Source organism: Lactuca serriola, chromosome 5 (assembly GCF_051521515.1).
Source record: "Lactuca serriola cultivar US96UC23 chromosome 5, Lser_US96UC23_V15, whole genome shotgun sequence".
Taxonomy (NCBI): Eukaryota; Viridiplantae; Streptophyta; class Magnoliopsida; order Asterales; family Asteraceae; genus Lactuca; species Lactuca serriola.
Window position 1 is genome coordinate 332,314,798 of NC_136412.1, and position 19,551 is coordinate 332,334,348.

Genomic DNA, 19,551 nt, shown 5'->3' on the forward strand with positions numbered 1-19,551 from the left:
GCTGCCGACTCGCCGAGTCGGCCACTTAACACGCGACCAAAATCGCGACCCTACTCGCCGAATCCACTCGTGGACTCGCCGAGTTGCCCTTTCCAATTTACTCTTTTATCCCTTCAACTTTACTCTTGATATTCCGGGATGTTACACCAAATTTGACAAAATTATAGTTTAAAATCATGTACAAACTCTAAAATACACTCTGGAAAAAACCATATGTCAATCCGTTATTAAACGAGTAATATATGCATGTTTTAATATTTTCACGAAATACAAAGGACAAAAACAAATAGCTGAAAAGTTGAAAATTTTCAGCTTTGATATCCCGACTTCGAGGAACTGTAATTCATTGAATATTAAACCAAAAATGACAAAATTATAGTCTAAACTAATGTACAAACTCCAAACTACAAGTTGGAAAAAACAACATGTTAATTCGACTTCAAATGAATCAGATATGCATGTTTTAAAACTTTCACAGAATATAAAAAAGTTGAAAAACTAAAAACTTCTAGCTTTGTTATCTCGATTTTGGGGGATTGTAAGTTAATGAATATAAAATTAAAAATGACAAATGTATAGTCTAAAATCATGTACAAATTATAAACTAAACGTTGGAAAAAATCACATGTCAATCCGACTTAAAAGGAACGAGATATGCATGTTTTAAACTTTTCAAAGAAACCAGTTCCGACCCCTAAAAATGGTTCTGGTTCCTAACATTGGTTTCGGTTCTTAAACCCGGTTTACCTGGACCCGATGGACCCAAACCTAGATTACTAGGAACCGGGATAAAGCCATTCTTTAAACTCAGAATCGGAACTGATTCTATATAATCCAGTTCTAACGGTTTCGGTTCCGGTCCAATTCCGGTTCCGATCGGGTTTTCCTGTTTTAAATCTCATCCCTAGTATTCTCTCATACTGTTTCTTGATGATAGCCAAAGATGACAATGCGAATGTGTTTTAGTTTAGGGAGGAAGGAGAATGTGAGGGGGTTCCAAACCAATTAAATTTATAATTAGCAAATAAGCTACATGAACCATTTGTGCAAGAAGTCCAACATAAAGGATGCAAATTTAGAAATAGAAAACTTGGATTGAAAAATACAACTTTCTACCAAACATATAGATTATTTAGGTAATTTACTCATCAAACCAATCTTTGGTTTTATAGATCAAATGATTTATTGGATGACTATCAAGATATATTATATCAATTGGATCATTCACGACAGACATAATATAATTTAAAAGAAATCTTAAATAATGAACTCTAATAATGGTACATATATGTATGTGTATGCATGAGGTCCATAGATATACATACACACATATGTCTCATCATTATGGTTTTTTAGCTGTCATTATCTTGTGAAAACGAGAAGCCACAATCATATTGTTTATTAAATTATTATACTCCACCAACGGGTTTGTAGCCCAACGGTATCAGGTGGTGCTCTCTCTTTTTGATGTTGAGGGTTCAAGTCTTGTCGTGGACATACCTAGAATAGATGTTGTTAGCTTAGAAGTAAATTAGTTTTGACGGTTTAAAAAACCATTATACTCAAAAAAAAAGAAATCTAGAACAAAAAATGTGGTATCTAGTTCGGGTTATGATTTTATTTATGAATTCTCTCATACCTTTATAGTTATTACTATGCAAAAATACCAAGTGCTGAACACGTCAATCAAAATAAATGAAAACATTGACATATAAATTATTAAATCTTTATTATAAACTAAATACTTATATAAAACAAAATATAACAATCAATTGAATTTCTTTCAAAAAATTATTTTTACGATGGAAAGTAGAACATGTTTTTGACTTGAAAGCAAATTGTCAAACTATTAGATTATTGTGTACTAGTGAAGATATTTTTTCATAATGAATCTCCATTAGGTATGCCAAATAAATACACAGAGAAATACAAACAATAAAATTACAAAGGCCTTGGGCCAAATACCGATGGAAATCCTAACATTATTATTTTTATTTATTTTTTTTTTTTTTTTGCAAATGACAAGGAAATTATGCTACAGTAGTATTTGTGAAAGTATATAAATATTTTGATTAATTTTTATTTTAAAAGATTTAGTTTCGGAGTCAACACTAAAAAATCATTAAAATATGAATTTAAATTTTGCCATAATCAAAACCCTAGATTTCATTCCAAAATTGAGCCATTTCTAATTAGTTAAATCGAAAGGTAAAGTTTAATTGGGGGAATATTCATGGCAGAACACTGAAACAACACGACCGCCACGGATTCATCGTCCTCGGCTCAAAGAAATTTGATTTTAGAAGGTGGGATTCGGCATCTCCGCCCCCATCAGGGTTGCAGTCGCTGTCTCTATATTCCCCCTCCTCACCATTTTATCTCTTTCTGTCAAAAACAATTTTATCATTTCGTTTGTTATTTATTGATCCATCGCCGCTTGTCCATGCGCTCACAACCCTATATAAATCGCCTGGGAACATTGTTTCTATCGTTTTCTTGATGTTTTCTATAACAAACACCATCAACGATTACCTAATAAGTTTTTGTTTTCTCGGTTCATTTTGAAAACCCTGGTATTTGGGGATTCTTTTGTGAGAATAAGAAAGAGATAATGGCTCAAAATGGTCAGGGGATAGAGCCTGCTTTACTTGATGATATAATCAATCGGCTATTGGAGTTCCGGCAGGCGAGAACGGTTCGCCAGGTTCAGCTGTCGGAATCGGAGATCCGTCAACTTTGCACCGCTTCTCGAGAAATATTTCTTCAACAGCCTAATCTTTTAGAGCTCGAGGCTCCGATTAAGCTATGCGGTAAACAAAACGAAATAAATCCTTCTCTGTTTGCATATCTGTACACATCATGTGGTTCTTTTTGCAATTTTCGTTTCATTATTATGTCTGTCATCTGTTTGTTGTTTTGACTTTTCATTGGAAATCTCTTGTTTCTTCTGTCTTCATTGTTCATGCGTAATATGGGATGAATATGTGTTTTCTCTTAGGAGTATATCCACTCAAATATAGTAATGTCAAATATGATGATCTTGAGCGATAACGTTACATTTTTAGGTGACATTCATGGGCAATATGGTGATCTTTTGAGGTTATTTGAATACGGAGGATTCCCACCAGAGTCAAATTACTTATTCCTAGGGGACTATGTGGATCGTGGCAAACAAAGTCTAGAAACAATCTGCCTTCTACTCGCGTACAAAATCAAATACCCTGAAAACTTCTTCCTTTTAAGAGGCAACCATGAATGTGCTTCTATCAATAGAATATACGGATTCTATGATGAATGCAAACGCCGTTTCAATGTTAGACTTTGGAAAACTTTTACCGATTGTTTCAACTGTCTCCCAGCAGCCGCTTTGATTGATGACAAGATCCTATGTATGCATGGCGGGTTGTCTCCGGATCTAACAAATTTGGATCAAATAAGGAATCTGACCCGCCCGACTGACGTCCCGGATTCGGGTTTGCTTTGTGATTTGCTTTGGTCGGATCCTAGTAGGGATGTGAAAGGGTGGGGGATGAGTGATAGAGGGGTTTCTTATACTTTTGGATCTGATAAAGTGGCTGAGTTTTTGATGCAACATGATATGGATCTTGTCTGTCGTGCACATCAGGTGATTTGAATGTTTTTTTTTTATGAGTTTTGATTGATTTTGTAATTAATAATAGTTATTGGGTAGGTTGTGGAAGATGGGTATGAGTTTTTTGCGGATAGGCAGCTTGTGACGATATTTTCTGCTCCAAATTATTGTGGGGAATTTGATAATGCGGGTGCAATGATGAGTGTTGATGAAAGTTTGATGTGTTCTTTTCAAATCTTGAAGCCGGCTGATAGGAAACCAAGATTCTTATGACAGAAAAGCTTTTAAGGTTAGCATCAACAATTCTTATAACATGCTTTTCTATTAGACTATTAGTATATGTATATCATTTTGTTTTTCGAAACTTTGATTTTGCTGAGTCACATTTATCATTTTTACCAAATCTTTACTAAGTAGTACTAATCTTTCTGTATCAAATATATATATATATATATATATATATATATATATATATATATATATATATATATTTTATTACAAGTATTTTGATATTTTCTAAATTTCTATATCAAATATATTTATCGTTATGTATATATTATAATATTAACTGTCAAACTATTATATTATAAAGACAAAACTGCAAATTCGTTCCCTGGGGTTTGATGTTTTTTGTGGTTTTGGTCTTTGTAGTTCCAAAATTGCAAATTTCGTCCTTTTCAGCAGGTTTCATTAATTTTTAATAGATAATTAAAATAAATTATTTTATATATAAAAAGAGGGTAAAATCGTCATTTCATAATATTTAACAGACAGTTTAAACGGGTGTTAAAACCAGGGACCAAAACCATAATGAACCCTGCTGAAAAGGACAAAATTTGCAATTTTGGAACCACAGGGACCAAATTTGTAGTTTTCTATTATAATTTTATAAAAGTCAAAAATGCGGTTGAACAATTGTTGTTTAGTATTATTCTTTTTGCATTTTCCAACCTCATTCTGCATTCTTTTTGTTGTGAGTTGCTGTAAAATCTTGTTATATTGCTTCTAATCATTTTTGCGTATGTGATTTTTTTTTTTCACATTTTTGCACATGCAGAATCCCCCCAATGCTGGCTGCTGTTTTAGTTTTTTTTATTTTTCTGTACTTTTTTTTTAATTGAAGTGTTGCTGTTTTAAATGGGAGTTCCAAGCTGGTGCTATGGAGATATATTCAGATGATCAAGTGCCAAATTTTCAATTTGTCATGATTATCGAATCACTTTTGTTTGTGTGTGGGTTGTTGCCTAATTTTACGACACTGTAAATACATTTGGCGTTGTAAATTTTGTCAACGCGGTAGTTCATTGTTGTTGACTCATGAAATTTCTCAATAGACCATTCTAATTGACCCCTTTGTAGTTTGCTTGTGGACTTGGGCATTATTATCCTAATGGCATGAATCATATAAATCTTGTGTCGTTTTTAATTTGTCTTTGCATCCTATAATTGTGTGTGTGTGTGCGTGTTGTTCTAGCCCTAACTAAAGTGCAACTTATTTAAAGTTTATCAAATGTAATTTATTCATGGAGATTTTTTGAAAGTTCTATTGTGACCCTTTGATGTGTTGTGCCACGAAATCAAATATGAGAATCTAATTGGATGCAACTTCGATTTTTGTAACAAAGCAAGTGATCTACTAGATTCATGTAATGGGCTAGATTGAAATCATTGAAAATGTTATAATGGATAAATGCCATAAATTAAAGTTGTGAGACGGTCGTAAATAGTTTTAAACATTGGCAGTCGGTCTTGGGATCTCGTATCTATGCCCCCTTGACTTCCACCACCCATACGTTTGGAGGAACGTCGCCTCATATACTAAATCCTAGACAATCTTAAGAAAACGTTGGTGGCTAGTAAGAGAAAACAGCTTGATTTTGTATAATAACTATATTTCCTTTCTAGTAATAAAAGTATGGAAATTTGCCACCGTGTCATGTATCATTTTATAAAAAAAATACCAATTACATGTCATTTAAGTGTAATTACTGGATAGATTTTGATTTAGTTAAGTGTAATTAGCACGGTAGAAAACACCTAGAGAGAATTGGAAAAAGATTAGATGATTATAGTACATTAAATAAAGTCCATAAATACAAGATCCAATGGATATAGGCATGGGGAGTGGAGACTATATATTAGGCATCAAAATGTAAATGTCATATCTTTTAAAAAAGCTATTGGGTTAAATGGGGTCAACCCCAAAGAAATTATTAGGCAAGTTATGAATGCTAGCAAGGGAAAAAAATAGAGGTAAAAACTTGGTCCAACAATGAAGGTGAGCTATTGGGATCCATTATGAGAAACAAAAATTATATAAAAAGAAAATCAAATAATTTCCCATGATGAACTAAACAAATTAGTTCAAAACCATTTTTTTTAAATAGGTTTCTCTCTAGATTATGATGATAACATGTCTTTATGAGGATATTTTAATAACTAAGATATGGATGGAACATAACTCAATTCAAAAGAACGAAGAAAACTTCAAATATCAACTCCGAAGAAGATGCAACCAGCAAGAGAAACAATTACTAAAACTTCAAATCAAGCCAAATTAAATGGAATATCTGTAGAACTTTTCAGAAAAATCAGACTTCAAAATAAAAACAACGAATTTTCTGCAAATAGAAGACAAAAACTACACATTGCGAGGATGAATACAATTTGATATACGGATTGGAAGTTCGACTCTTATCTAGAAATAGAGTCTTACTCAGATGAAGAGGGTAACCAAAAAATTACATTTTTTTCCAAGAGATCATTTAAAAAAAAATTGAAGATTATATTTGTAAAATTTCTAATTTTCTAAAAATATAAACTCTCAATTTCGTAGTGATTAAAATTTTAAATAAGTTCGGATGGTTATGTTTGAGATATTTTATCACATTTTTTTTCTTGTATTTAAATAAATACAGAATATAAGTTGGTTTAAATACTATCTAAAACTAAAAGACATGTGCTATTTGAGCGCCACGGTTGTTCCCCATTTATCTTCTTCTTGGTTTGGTATAGAAGAAGCGACTTCTATCAACGACGAATTTCACCACCGTTGATCGGAACTTCTACAATTCATCTCCGACGAATTCACTCTCATGTGGTTGTTTTGCCAGTCTCCTCAAACCATCCAGCAATCACACTTTCCACTCCGCACGCGCCACCACCCATCTCGACTTCTCTCACACACGCGCCACCAGACATCCGTCACTCTCCCTCCTTCCACCACCAACACCAACCACCTAATCCAGACTCTCTGTCAGAAAGGACTCGTCAAACAAGCCATCCAAGCTCTCACTCAAGAGCCTAATCCAACTCAACGCACTTACGAACTCTTAATTCTTTCCTGCGCCGTTGCAAATTCTCTCCACGATGCCATTACAATTCACCGTCGGCTTGTCGAAGATGGGTTTGACCAAGACCCGTTCTTGGCAACTAAGCTTATTAACACATATTCGGAGCTGGGTTCAATGGAACACGCACGCCAAGTGTTTGATGAAATTCCCAACAGAACTATATACGTCTGGAACGCATTTTTTCAGGCTCTAACACTTGCTGGTCATGGGATAAACGTGTTTGATCTCTTATGCTCAATGAGCACAGACGGGATTAAACCAGATAGATTCACTTACACTTACGTCCTCAAAGCCTGTGTTGCATCCGACACTTCAGTTTCATTGTTACCCTATGGAAAAGAGATACACGCCCACATCTTGAGACATGGGTTCGAGACCAATGTTCATGTTACAACTACGTTAGTCGACATGTATGCTAGATTCGGGTGCATATCAGAAGCCAGTCACGTTTTCAACAAAATCCTTTCAAAAAACGTTGTTTCTTGGAGTGCTATGATTGCTTGTTATGCCAAAAACGGGAGACCCTTAGATGCACTCCAACTATTCAGTGAAATGATGCTTGAAGTTCACGAATCAACACCAAATTCAGTGACAATGGTTAGTGTTCTTCAAGCATGTGCAGCACTTGGAGCCTTAGAGCAAGGTAAGCTATTGCACGCGTATATCCTACGAAAACGTTTAGATTCGGTGTTACCAGTTATCGCATCCCTCATTGCCATGTACACAAGATGTGGTGATCTTGAAATGGGAAAACGGGTTTTCGACCAAATGGTTAGGAGAGATGTTGTGTCATGGAATGCAATGATTTCAGGGTATGGAATGCATGGGTTTGGTGAAAAAGCAATTGAAGTTTACAATGAAATGTTGCGTAACAAGATCGATCCTAGTCCTATCACGTTTGTGAGTGTTTTAGGAGCTTGTAGTCACGCTGGGCTGGTGGAAGATGGAAAGAGATTATTTGAATCTATAAGAAAACCTATCATTGAGCACTACGCATGTATGGTGGATCTTCTTGGTCGAGCCAATAGATTAGAAGAAGCTGCCAAGATTATACAAGAAATGAGAAGCGAACCCGGGCCTAAAGTCTGGGGTTCCCTTCTCGGATCGTGTAGGATTCATGGCAACATTGAGCTTGCTGAGAGGGCAAGCAAGCGGCTTTTTGAGCTTGAACCTACAAACGCGGGAAATTACGTGCTTTTGGCTGAGATATATGCGGAATTAGGGTTATGGGATGAAGTGCAAAGAGTGAAGAAGCTTTTGCAAAGTAGAGGACTTGAAAAGAAATCCGGGTGTAGTTGGATTGAAGTGAAACGGAAAGTTTACTCGTTTGTTTCGGTTGATGAATTCAATCCACATGTTGAGCAACTTCATGCTTTTCTCCTGAAATTATCAATGGAGATGAAGGAGAAAGGGTATAAGCCCAAGACTAAAGTTGTGTTGTATGATGTTGAAGAGGAAGAAAAGGAGAGGATTTTATTGGGTCATAGTGAGAAACTAGCGGTTGCATTTGGATTGATTAATAGTTGTAGAGGACAAACGATTAGGATCACCAAGAACTTACGGTTATGTGAAGACTGTCATTCGGTTACAAAGTTTGTGTCTAAGTTTGCTAATAGAGAGATTTTGGTTCGCGATGTGAATCGCATACACCATTTTAAAGATGGGGTTTGTTCGTGTGGAGATTATTGGTGATGTTTGTAAGCATACTTGATACTCAACTCCTAATCTTTCATATGAACATGTAAAAAAGTTTTTATAAATGAAAATATGATGGTTTTTGAATGTCGGTTTACAAGAACAAGTTTGTGTTGATTGTTGAACTTGAACCTCCTTCAGTTTACTGCACAATCAAAGAGCCCTCTTGCTTCATTTTCAGTAAATTAGTCTCAATGTTGCGTAACACAGGTTTGTAGCTGCAATTATCAATCACGTATTAACATCAGTCTAATTCATGTCAAATACAAACAAACGGGATAGAGTAAAAAAAGAAAACGTACAGGCGAGCAAGACCGTTGTAAGCTTGAATGGCTTGTTGGAGCTGAGCTGAGAGTTGCAAAACCTCAGCAGACAGTGTCTCCGCCTTGCTCTGTTCTTTAGCAAGTTGACCCTGCGTCCATAATTCCATTTGGAAGCATAAATTAATTTAAAAAAAAAAAAAGCTGATTTAAAGATGTATAATTATATGTGTAACCTTTAGGGATACAAGTTCAGTAGTATGAGCTTCCCCCTCTTTGTAGGATTCTGATATACCACTGTGAATGTGATTCTCATTATTCATAATAGATTCTGCTCTTAATTTATCTAACATGCTACGGAGTTCCTCGTTCTGCTTGAGACAATCTTTTACCTGCATACATCACATGTAACTTAAAGGAAATGTTCAATTTAAAGGAAAAAACATAAAAGCGTTTTATTAAGAGCATTTGACCTGATTTTCCCAGTGTGACATAATGTCTGTTGCCTCTTGATAAGCTGATGACAAGTTAGAATTCTCCTCAAAGAGCCTTTCTATCTCAGAAGATTGGGAATCAATCTGTATAAAAAATGTTACATTATTTATTATAAATGTTTACATTAATAATAGTGTAAATGAATTTTAACCCAAAAGTTTGAACCTCACCTCCATCAGTAGCTTTTGTCTGCTACTTTCCAGCCTCTCAACAGCTACAGCCATATCATGCAACTGTGTCTCATATCTCTCTTTCTCTTCCTACAATCATCACATACCCTCTATAACAACAACTAAAAGAAAATAATAATTCACATGAAAATTTAAATTCAGTTTTCAACAAAATCTTCAACATTCAAGAGTAAATTCTAATAGTAATTTTATCAGCTTCTGCTTTTCACTTACCATTGTGAACTGTGCTTCTCTGTCACTAACTCCTGCAAAACAAACAAAAAAAATTAAATGTAAACATTATAACAAGTTTCAGTCTTAGTTTTGTATAAACAATATATAATTAATTATTTGAATTTAAACTGTTACCTGAGACCTCTCTTGACATGGCTGCTAGCTTTTCTTCCAACTCTTTTTTCTCAGAAATGATGGCAGATATCCTTCTTTGCTCCTCCACTAGTTGTTGTTGTTCCTGCCTCCTCATCATTCCCTCTTGACGCCTCAGCATCGACTCTTGCTATTTATTGAAATGAATATTAATTATTTATTATCACACTCCTATTTTTTCTTCAAATAAAAAAAAAACAACAGATAAAAACTCTCAATCTAACCTCCAGCTGGGTCTTCAAATCAGCAAGCTCCTTCTCCATAGCTTGCAAGTCATCTGGTGGGCTTCCTATGGAAGTTATGGCACCACTGATTGCTTGTTGTTGTAATAAATTTAGTTCTGATCTTAGTGCAGCTGCATCTTCCTCAGCCTATTTCAACAAGATTATAAACAATTAACATGCTTTGAATTTCGTTGCTATTTCTTGCATTTAGCTGTATGTAATATGAAATAACAGCTGAGAATGATTACTCGATATTGCTCTTCTTCTGCTTCCTTTAGACGCTTCTTAAGTGCTCGTACCTGAGCTGAGAAGTCCTCCTACTTTAAAACATTTATTAGTTGTGAAATCTTCAATGAAACAAAACAGAAAATGATATGATGTTCATACCCTTGCAACAACTGCTGCATCCTTTTCCATTGCAACATCCTTAAGAGCTCTTCTCAATGAGGGTACAGTATTTTGTTCCTACAATGAATAGCATGTATCATGTATATGAATCTATATATATATTCAATATCACATCCAAATTATTACACAACACCAGGTATAGATGGAAGATTGTACATCCATGAAAGGATTGCAATTTTCAAACATCTGCAAGGCCATGGAGGTGATTATCTTGTCTTCTTAAACACTAGGGAAGAATCATAAAATCAAACACTCATGGACATTTTGGATTGTAATAGAAAGCACATCAAAACTTTGTCCATATTGATGTTTTAGAACTAGAGAATTAACTTCATGATCCAACAAGAGAGCATATATTTTCTCAAAGGAACATACCAGGTCATTCACACGCTTCCGAAGCATGTCATTCTCCACTTCATTAGAATGAAGCTGAATCACAAAAATCAAAAGTTGAGTTACCATCATTGATCACAAAGTAAAGAGTAGGATTCAAGAACAAGGGTGTATGAAGCAAAAAGTTATAAACCTCTGAGCTCAGTTTTTTGTTCTCTTCATCTAGTTCTAAGTTCTTTTTCTGCAACTCTTGTAACTGTGATACCAAGCCACTAATATCACTCTGCAACAAAATTCTCTAGTAAGAATTACAATTTAAACTTTCTAATGACCTGCATCATCTTATTTGAACAAAATCTTTCCCCAATGGCATATACCCAAAATTCAAAACGTTTTTTACTATTGCTAACGAAACTAGATCAAATGAGAAGAATTAAGCAAGAAGCAACCTCAGAGATTCCACTTCCGCTTGATGATTTCTTGATTCCAAAAATCTCTGACACCAGAACACAACGCAGATCCAATTAACACGATGCACGATGTACAAATTGATCTGTAAGTAAGAGATAGAATACATAACCATATATTTAACAGAAATGTTACCGCTAGGGTTAGGAGGTCTTGTAAGATCAGGTCCAGATGAGGTTTTGCTTAATTTCTGAGCTGCCCTCTTTTGACGAATATCTTCCAACTGTAATGTAAATGTACAAGTTCCAAAATTAATCAATTAAACACATGGTGTACGTTGATTGATAATAGAAACTGAGACAGATCGCTTGAATACCGTCCGTCGGCCGAGAGATGCATGATGCGACGCCATTGCGGAGAAAGAAAGCTGGTTGAAGTTTTAAGTTTTGACTTGCCGTCGTCGACAGCTACGGCGGTGAAAGGAGACTGAACTTTCGTACAATTAGAAATCTGTTGATCTGATCAACAAGTTGTCTGGGTGGTGTAGTCGGTTATCACGCTAGTCTCACACACTAGAGGTCCCCGGTTCGAACCCGGGCTCAGACACTAGTTAACTTGAATGGAATCAAGTTGCTAAATGTTACTTTTTAAAAAAACTTGTACATTTCAATTTTCTTATGCTTTTCACGGTATTCTTATAATTCTTTACCAATAATTAAATTTTATAAAACACTTTATAGATAGGTATTCTTATAATTCTTTACCAATAATTAAATTTTATAAAACACTTTATAGATACTGCCAAGTGGATTCAAGTCGGGATAAGACTACAATGACCGGTCCAAACTGAAGCAAGAATAAAGCTACTGGTTCACAAGATCCATTGTACTTTGATCCATACCATACATACAAACTATAACATAATGTTCCCTTGCCACACTATCAAAATATTAAACTCAATACCTCGACAATCAATTCCCAAAAATTCCAACAAAATGTTCTTATAACTAATTCTTATAAAGTGTGCTACAAAGCCGCTTACAGTGATTTCCAAATCTTGCAAACTCCATCACAAGTAACCTACAATGATTTTTGACTCCCATCGGACACACAAAACCCGAACCTAATCTACCGTCAATCCCTAACTCAAGATTCTATGAAGACTGATGAAACCCAATCCAACACACAGTTTCACGAAGGATCCGACGAGTCACCAGAAGACCCACACCCCCATGGAGTTCTTCTAATCTGAAGTCAACAGTGAGATATCCAAGAAGAAGTCATGCTTGCAAACGCTTAGGCTTACGTTTCAGAAAACTCGAAAACTGAGAATCAACAACGATTTGATTCATTTTGTTCTCAACCTCCTTAACAAAAGATGCAACTTTCAAATCGATCTCGTCATCATTTATGTTCTTGTACCTAAATAAAATTTTCAAAAAAATGTTCGATAAATGAGGATTTCATTGTCGGGTCCAACAAAATCGTAAAATAAATAAAGACATTAAGTTTCTCAAAATCCTCACAATACTTGTCATATTTGTTACATATTTTCGTACTTGTGCACAAAATTGCATTTTTACTTGCCACCCCCATAGATGTTCTAATAGTTCTCTAGAAAACAAATGTATCAATGGTTTTAAAATTCTTGATACATGCTCAGTTTTACTTTATAATTTCTCAAGAAAATCGACTAATTCTTTGCATACAATAAAGGGTTATTAACACAAAAGCCCCCAATTTTACTCAAAAAATGGTTATGCCCAAATTAATTTTTGTTTTTGCCATAGATGCCTCACATTTTCCCCTCTTGTTTCATTTAATGATTTTCATCGTTTTTCCCTTTACTAACTGGTTACATCTATCTCAAATTAACCCCCAACACACATTTGTTAACATCGACCCCAAATTAACACCCCTTATTCTTTTACCCCCCCCCCCCCTCTTTGTCTCTCTCTTTCTCTCTATCTCTCTGTAAAATGTAAACTTTTTTCTGCCAAATCGAGCTTTCAAGGTGGTTCAAGATCGAGAAACAAAAGAGTAGTTAGATGTGGTTGTGGAGATATGTGTAAGGTAGTTGTTGCTCGAACACCTGAGAACTATGGAAAAAATTTAGGGTTTCCCTAATTACCAGGTAAACAATTTGCCTTAATGTTTAAATTTCTTTAGAAACCCTAAAAAAAGGTATGTAATTTATCTCCATTGTTGTTTTTTCTAGGTGGAATGAAAGGACTGTGGTTTTTTCAAATGGTACAATGAAGAAGATGGTCACATCATTATCGACCCATCTCACACAGAGCAGTGGCAGAGACAGATGAAGACATTGGTAGAATTAATTGTAGGGATTTTATTTCTTATTTTTGTCATGCTGACAATAGTAGTTTTGAAGGTGTAAATCATTTGGGAATGTTTGGGTTTACTTTTGGATTGACAATGTAAAAGTGTTTATGCTTATGTAACTGTTGTTTTGGTATGAAGTTGTTACTTGTAGTTATTTGTGAAATATTTATGAAATTATTATGTTTATAGTATAGATGATTACTCTAATGGTAAAGTATAATGCTGAAATTGGTTAAATGTATTAATAAATTGTAACGACCCGTCTCCGGTATGATAATTCCTTGGTATTTATTTTGAATTTTTGCAAGAGGGACTCAGCGAGTTCATAGCCTGACTCGCCGAGTAGGGTCGGGATTTCGAGCACGTGTTAGCTGGCGACTCGGCGAGTCCATATTCTGGACTCGGCGAGTCTGTCCGTCTGGGAGAAACCCTAAATCCCCGGGTTGCCCACTATTTAAGCCACCTTATAGCCCCCAATATCGCCTCCTTCACCCTCTAAAGCTGTGAGAAAACCCTAATTCGATCTTGAGTGTTTTTTTTGGTGATCTTGTGTGCATTTGTGAAGGCTTGAAGAAGGAGAAGAAGAAAGGAGCAAGGAGAAGGATTTCACAGCAGAGATTCAAGGGAAAGCAAGAGCTCTTTGAGGTATTCTTCAGTTTTCCCTCTCTTTTATGCCTTAAAACCCTTTCTAGATCTTGTTAATGCCTTTCTCAAAGCTTTATGTTGATATGGAAGCTCTCTTATGCCGAGATAACCTTAGATCTGTTCATTTAGGAGTTGTAGAGACCAGATCTATTGCCTTTATGGAGCTATTTTGCATATTAACCCTAGATCTACCCCTTTTAAGCATCTTTTAGCCTTTATTCCCTTGTTCATGCGTTTGTACACGTAAAGTTGGAAACTTTACGTGGTAAATCAGCTTATTGGACTCAGATCTATCTTTTGGATGTATTGGATTCGAGCAGAGTCGAGTGTAGAATAGTTGCATGGCAGTGACTCGGCGAGTCGGAAGAACGACTCGGCGAGTCGAGTCGCGAGTCCCCGATTTCTTCCTTTTTGAGCGGTGTCGAGTGGGACCAGTGAGTAGTGGAGTGGACTCGGCGAGTTTGAGGGTAGACTCAGTAATGGGGGGACTCGGCGAGTTGTTCATACAACTCGGCGAGTCCAAGGCAATCTTCTTAAGCTCAAGAACAACTCGTCGAGTTGTTCATATGACTCGGCGAGTCGGATGAAGATTGTCTGAGTTCCTGGATCGAAGGGGTACTCGTCGAGTCGATGCCATACTCGACGAGTAGCAGCGAGTAGGGTCGAGGAGTGAGAATAGGGACTCAGCGAGTTGGCGGCCCAACTCGGCGAGTCAGGTCAACTGTGGGTTGACTTTGACCGAGAGTTGACTTTGTCTGAGAGTTGACTTTGACCAAGGGTAAAAGAGTCATTTTACCCAATGCAGTGTTTAGTATTTGATTGAGTGTGTTTGTGGACTTGTAGCCGGGGAGATACCGGAGCAGCAGCAGTTAGCCCTCAGAGCTATTCACTCAGCAGCCAGTTCACGAGGTGAGTTCCCTTTCAGTAGGAACGAGTCTAAGGCCACAACGCCGGCCCGTTTAGCTAGCAGTAGTATCCGGATTTTATCTGATGCAGTAGTTAGCGTGTTTGATGCCTTCGTGGTTCAGACAGGATTATGTGTGTTCATGTTAAATGATACGTTTATGTTATGATCAGTAAGCTTCGGACTTCGGTCCGATGTCAGCTTCGAACTTCGGTTCGATGTAGGGGACACGGTCCCAGTCAGCTTCGGACTTCGGTCTGATGTCAGCTTCGGTCTTCGGTCCGATGTAGGGGACAAGGTCCCAGTCAGTTAGCTTCGGACTCCGGTCCGATGTAGGGGACAAGGTCCCAGTCAGTCAGCTTCGGACTTCGGTCCGATGGAGGGGGCAAGGCCCCAGAATGTGCTTGATATATTATTGTGTGTATGTGGTAATTTGGGGGAGCTCACCAAGCTTCGTGCTTACAGTTTCAGTTTTGGTTTCAGGTACTTCCGCAAGCAAAGGGAAGAGCTCGGGATGATGGCATCGCACACACCACAGCTTCAGCTTTTATCCTGGGAGTTGATTTAGTTCTTGATTTTTATATGACATGGATATGATACAGTTTTCCGCACAGTGTTTTATTATTATTTTGAGATACATCATGTATGGTTTTATGATATGACACTCAGATTATGGTTTTTAGTTATGTTGAAAAACGAAATTTTTGGGTCGTATTTTTGGTTCGTTACATAAATGGTATAGTTGATTACTCTAATGGCAAAGTACAATGTTAAAAATGGTCAAATGTATTAACAAATGGTATAGTTGATTACTTTAATGGTAAAGTGCAATGTTGAAATTGGTTAAATGTAAATGCAAATGGTCTAATGCAAAGTATAATGTTGTAATGATAAAGGCAAATGGTCCATAATATAAACATAACAAACATACCATAATGTAAAGATAACATAACATAATGGGGGATTCATTACATCAGATTTATTACATCATCCAAGGTCCATTACTGTAACATCCCAAAATTCAAGACCAAAAATTTCTTTCTAACAAATCATTACTTTAAACAAAGACATCATTCCAAAACATAATCTGAGTATAAGTTTTCAAAACACATGTTTATTATCAGAGTAAACATTCCCAGGCTGACTAATCTATGGTGTGTGCCATGCGATCACCCCGAGCTCCTCCCTCCGCTACTGGAAGTACCTGAAAACAAAACTGAAAACCGTAAGCACGAAGCTTAGTGAGTTCCCCACCTTACCACATACCATGCAAAACCACGTACTGCACATACTGGGCCACGCCCGCTATCTGGGCCTCGCCCTCTACCCCAGGCCTCGCCCGATACAACGGCCCTGCCGCTCCAGGCCCCGCCTGGCTTCGAGCCCCGCTCGGATACAGATCTGTTTCACTCAGGCCTCGCCTGTCACAGGGCCTCGCCCACTAACATATAATAGCACATAAACACATCACATAACATTACATAAACTAAACATATACTAACAACTCTTGCTCTAAGGCCTCGCCTATCTCTGGGCCCCGCCCGTGTCCTGCTACTGGTGAGTCATGGAACCTCGTCCATACTCCTGTTGATAGTGAGATACGGGCCCAGCCCACCCTCACTCCTTTCCTAACTTGGGCCTTGCCCCTGCTCTGCTGCTACTGAGATGTGGAACGCCATCCACACTCTGCTATTGGTGAGATACGGTACCTCGCCCTCACTCACCTCCCTACCAGGCACATACAAGTATCACACAGACAACAAGTATAAACTATCACATAAACCATTCCTTAGGCACCCGCCCTCTATCATTGGACCTCGTCCGAATATCATACTAGCATACTGTGCCTAGGGCTAACCCCCGGGTCTTCTACTTATAACTACATGGGCCGGCATTGTGGCCGTAGACCCATTCATACAAAGGGAAACTCACCTGATATTGCTGAACTGCTGCTGCTAACCCTTTTTGACCGCTACCTGACCACTGACTCCGAACTGCTGCTCCGCTAGCTCCCCGAGCTACCAATATCAACATAACACTTAGTCTAACTGACCTTCAAAGGTCAACCAAGTCAACTCTGGTCAAAGTCAACCTTCCAGGTCAACCCTACTCGTCGAGTCACCCTACTGACTCGCCGAGTTCATAATTCCAGAGTCTTTCCACTTGCGACTCTACTCGCCGAGTCAGCCCCTGACTCGCCGAGTCTACTGATTCCCGATTCCTGTCTGTCCAACTCACTGAGTCCTGGCTCGACTCGCTGACTCGAGACTTAACTCGAAGGGTTTGGGACCACGCGACCTGACTCGCCGAGTCTAAGAACAGACTCGCCGAGCACACGGCAATCTTCATCCAACTCGCCGAGTTGTTCATCCAACTCGCCGAGTTCATGCCTATCTTCATCTGACTCGACGAGCTGTTCATCCCACTCGTCGAGTTCCTCCTCATCTTCAAGCTACTCGCCGAGTCCACTCGAAGGACTCGCTGAGTCCATTAAGATCCACTTACATGCAGAGGACTTCCGAGTCATGCATGAACTCCAAACTGTAGATCTACCCTTCCCAAGCCTATTCCCCACGTAAAGTTGCAAACTTTACGTGTAGAGAGGGAGATCTAGGCAAAATACACTAATAACTAGGGTTTAAGACCAAGAGGCTCCAATTTCCACCCAATGGCTGATACTTTACGGGATTCTAAACCAAAACAAACATAGATCTGAGGTAGCAACCTCAGATCTGGACCTCAAGCTCAAGATTGATCTTAAACATGGCTTAAAAGCCCCAAAACTCATAACCAAGGAAAATCTGGAGGAGAGGAACGACTTAATACCTTCAAATGCTCTGAAATGCTCCCCAAACTTCGGATCCAAGACCACTCCTTGATGCTTCAAAGATTCCCACTCCTTCTTCTTCCTTAAAACCACTCAAAAATGGCTAAAAGCTTGAATGAACACAATGGGGGCTTAAGGTGCGGCGTTCTGGGTGTGAGAGGCTGTAAAGGAGCCCTAGGAAGAAGATTGAGACGTTTAAATAGGCTCCAAGCCCCGGATTTAGGGTTTTCCTCGCACAGACCAGACTCGCCGAGTCCACTTGGCCGACTCGCCGAGTTGGTCACTTACTCCTTGACCCGGACCCCGCTCCGACTCGCCGAGTCCCTCCTAAATTTAGGGTTTCCTTTACTTTCTTGGCTTTCAAAATCTTGGGTGTTACAACTCTCCCCCACTTTACATTTTCCTAAAGTAACTAAGATTGAAAATTTATAGATAACGTTTAGTTACTTTATTAATTTCATTATACTTATTAATGAGAATTAAGTGTCCTATCAAACCCGTTCGGCTAACGACCCTCCACCAATCAAGGGAGCGGTGGGTAACAGTGGATACCCAATGGTGGTCATTTTAGAGGCTGCTTCCTTAACCTACCTTTATAGATCGGCTTCATGAATGAGGCGTACTAGCGGTTCGACTGACTTGTCTTATATATATATATATATATATATATATATATATATATATATATATATATATATATATATATATATATATATATATATATATATATATATATATATATATATATATAGTAATATTAGACTTTTAATGTTACATACAATATAAGGGTGTATTTTTAAAATTTTTCAAAAATACTAAGGTTTTAATAATCTTTTAATTTTTTAATTAAACCATTTAATTTTCAAAGATTAAATTCCAAATATTTGGCATTTAATTATTAAGTACAATTAATATTCAAATTAATTATTTCACACATAAAACTGATTAATTATATTAATCACAAAATAATTAACTTATACAAATATTTAACTCCTAATTTCTTGGCAATCAATTTATGATCAAAACATATTTGGAAGATAAACATGGCAAGTAATTATTACTATTAGATTAGAATATCAAATTATAATCAAAATATTTAGGTTTACACAAGTAAACAATATTATAGAAGGTAATTATCCTAATAAATATTAAACCTTTCAAAAACCGAAATTTTTGCACCTGATAGCTTACCACGTCGTGGCAAAGCGAAAAAACGAAGGCACCACATCGTGGTGTCGAAACATAATGTGAATTCTAAAAAATTTCACTTGTTTAAGTTCATGTTAGTATCAATTCAATAGAAGACTAAACCTACACTATGATACCACTGATGGGTTTTAGCATAAACATATAATCCTATGTGTGCATGCAACCCTAATTTGATCTACGTCCTCTCTAATTGAACATACCATATAAACAACAACATGCAAACCCTAGATCTATGTGTTATAATCGAAAATCACATAATAAGGATTAAGATACATACCTTTGATTGTTATGTAGTAATAAC

General features: G+C 37.1%; 3 protein-coding genes and 1 non-coding gene across 5 annotated transcripts; 3 read left to right on the plus strand and 1 right to left on the minus strand.

Moving 5' to 3' along the window:
- Positions 1-2,180: 2,180 nt before the first annotated feature.
- Positions 2,181-4,944, plus strand: LOC145055236 (serine/threonine-protein phosphatase PP1 isozyme 2). Of its 2 annotated transcripts, none has more exons than XM_079003535.1 (4): positions 2,181-2,810; positions 3,066-3,625; positions 3,692-3,881; positions 4,716-4,944. In XM_079003535.1, exons 1-3 carry the CDS (start codon positions 2,612-2,614, stop codon positions 3,863-3,865), a joined length of 933 nt encoding a protein of 310 aa, XP_078859661.1. In that variant the 5' UTR covers positions 2,181-2,611; the 3' UTR covers positions 3,866-3,881; positions 4,716-4,944. The 2 variants fall into 2 exon arrangements, with proteins under 2 accessions (XP_078859661.1, XP_078859660.1); XM_079003534.1 differs by having other exon boundaries at positions 2,182-2,810; positions 4,650-4,944.
- A 1,615-nt stretch (positions 4,945-6,559) lies between these two features.
- CRR2 (Tetratricopeptide repeat (TPR)-like superfamily protein) lies at positions 6,560-8,727 on the plus strand. The gene has a single exon (XM_079003536.1). It carries the CDS (start codon positions 6,688-6,690, stop codon positions 8,635-8,637), a length of 1,950 nt encoding a protein of 649 aa, XP_078859662.1. The 5' UTR covers positions 6,560-6,687; the 3' UTR covers positions 8,638-8,727.
- Positions 8,673-11,854, minus strand: LOC145055239 (myosin heavy chain-like protein). The gene is made up of 15 exons (XM_079003537.1): positions 11,702-11,854; positions 11,521-11,608; positions 11,367-11,413; positions 11,111-11,200; positions 10,960-11,013; positions 10,564-10,641; positions 10,425-10,493; positions 10,177-10,323; positions 9,935-10,082; positions 9,800-9,831; positions 9,566-9,655; positions 9,374-9,478; positions 9,137-9,292; positions 8,943-9,052; positions 8,673-8,858 (listed from the first exon to the last, which is right to left on the minus strand). Exons 1-15 carry the CDS (start codon positions 11,735-11,737, stop codon positions 8,783-8,785), a joined length of 1,326 nt encoding a protein of 441 aa, XP_078859663.1. The 5' UTR covers positions 11,738-11,854; the 3' UTR covers positions 8,673-8,782.
- A 3-nt stretch (positions 11,855-11,857) lies between these two features.
- TRNAV-CAC (transfer RNA valine (anticodon CAC)) lies at positions 11,858-11,931 on the plus strand. Its single transcript has one exon. It is a non-coding gene; the product is annotated as a tRNA-Val (tRNA).
- Positions 11,932-19,551: the final 7,620 nt, after the last annotated feature.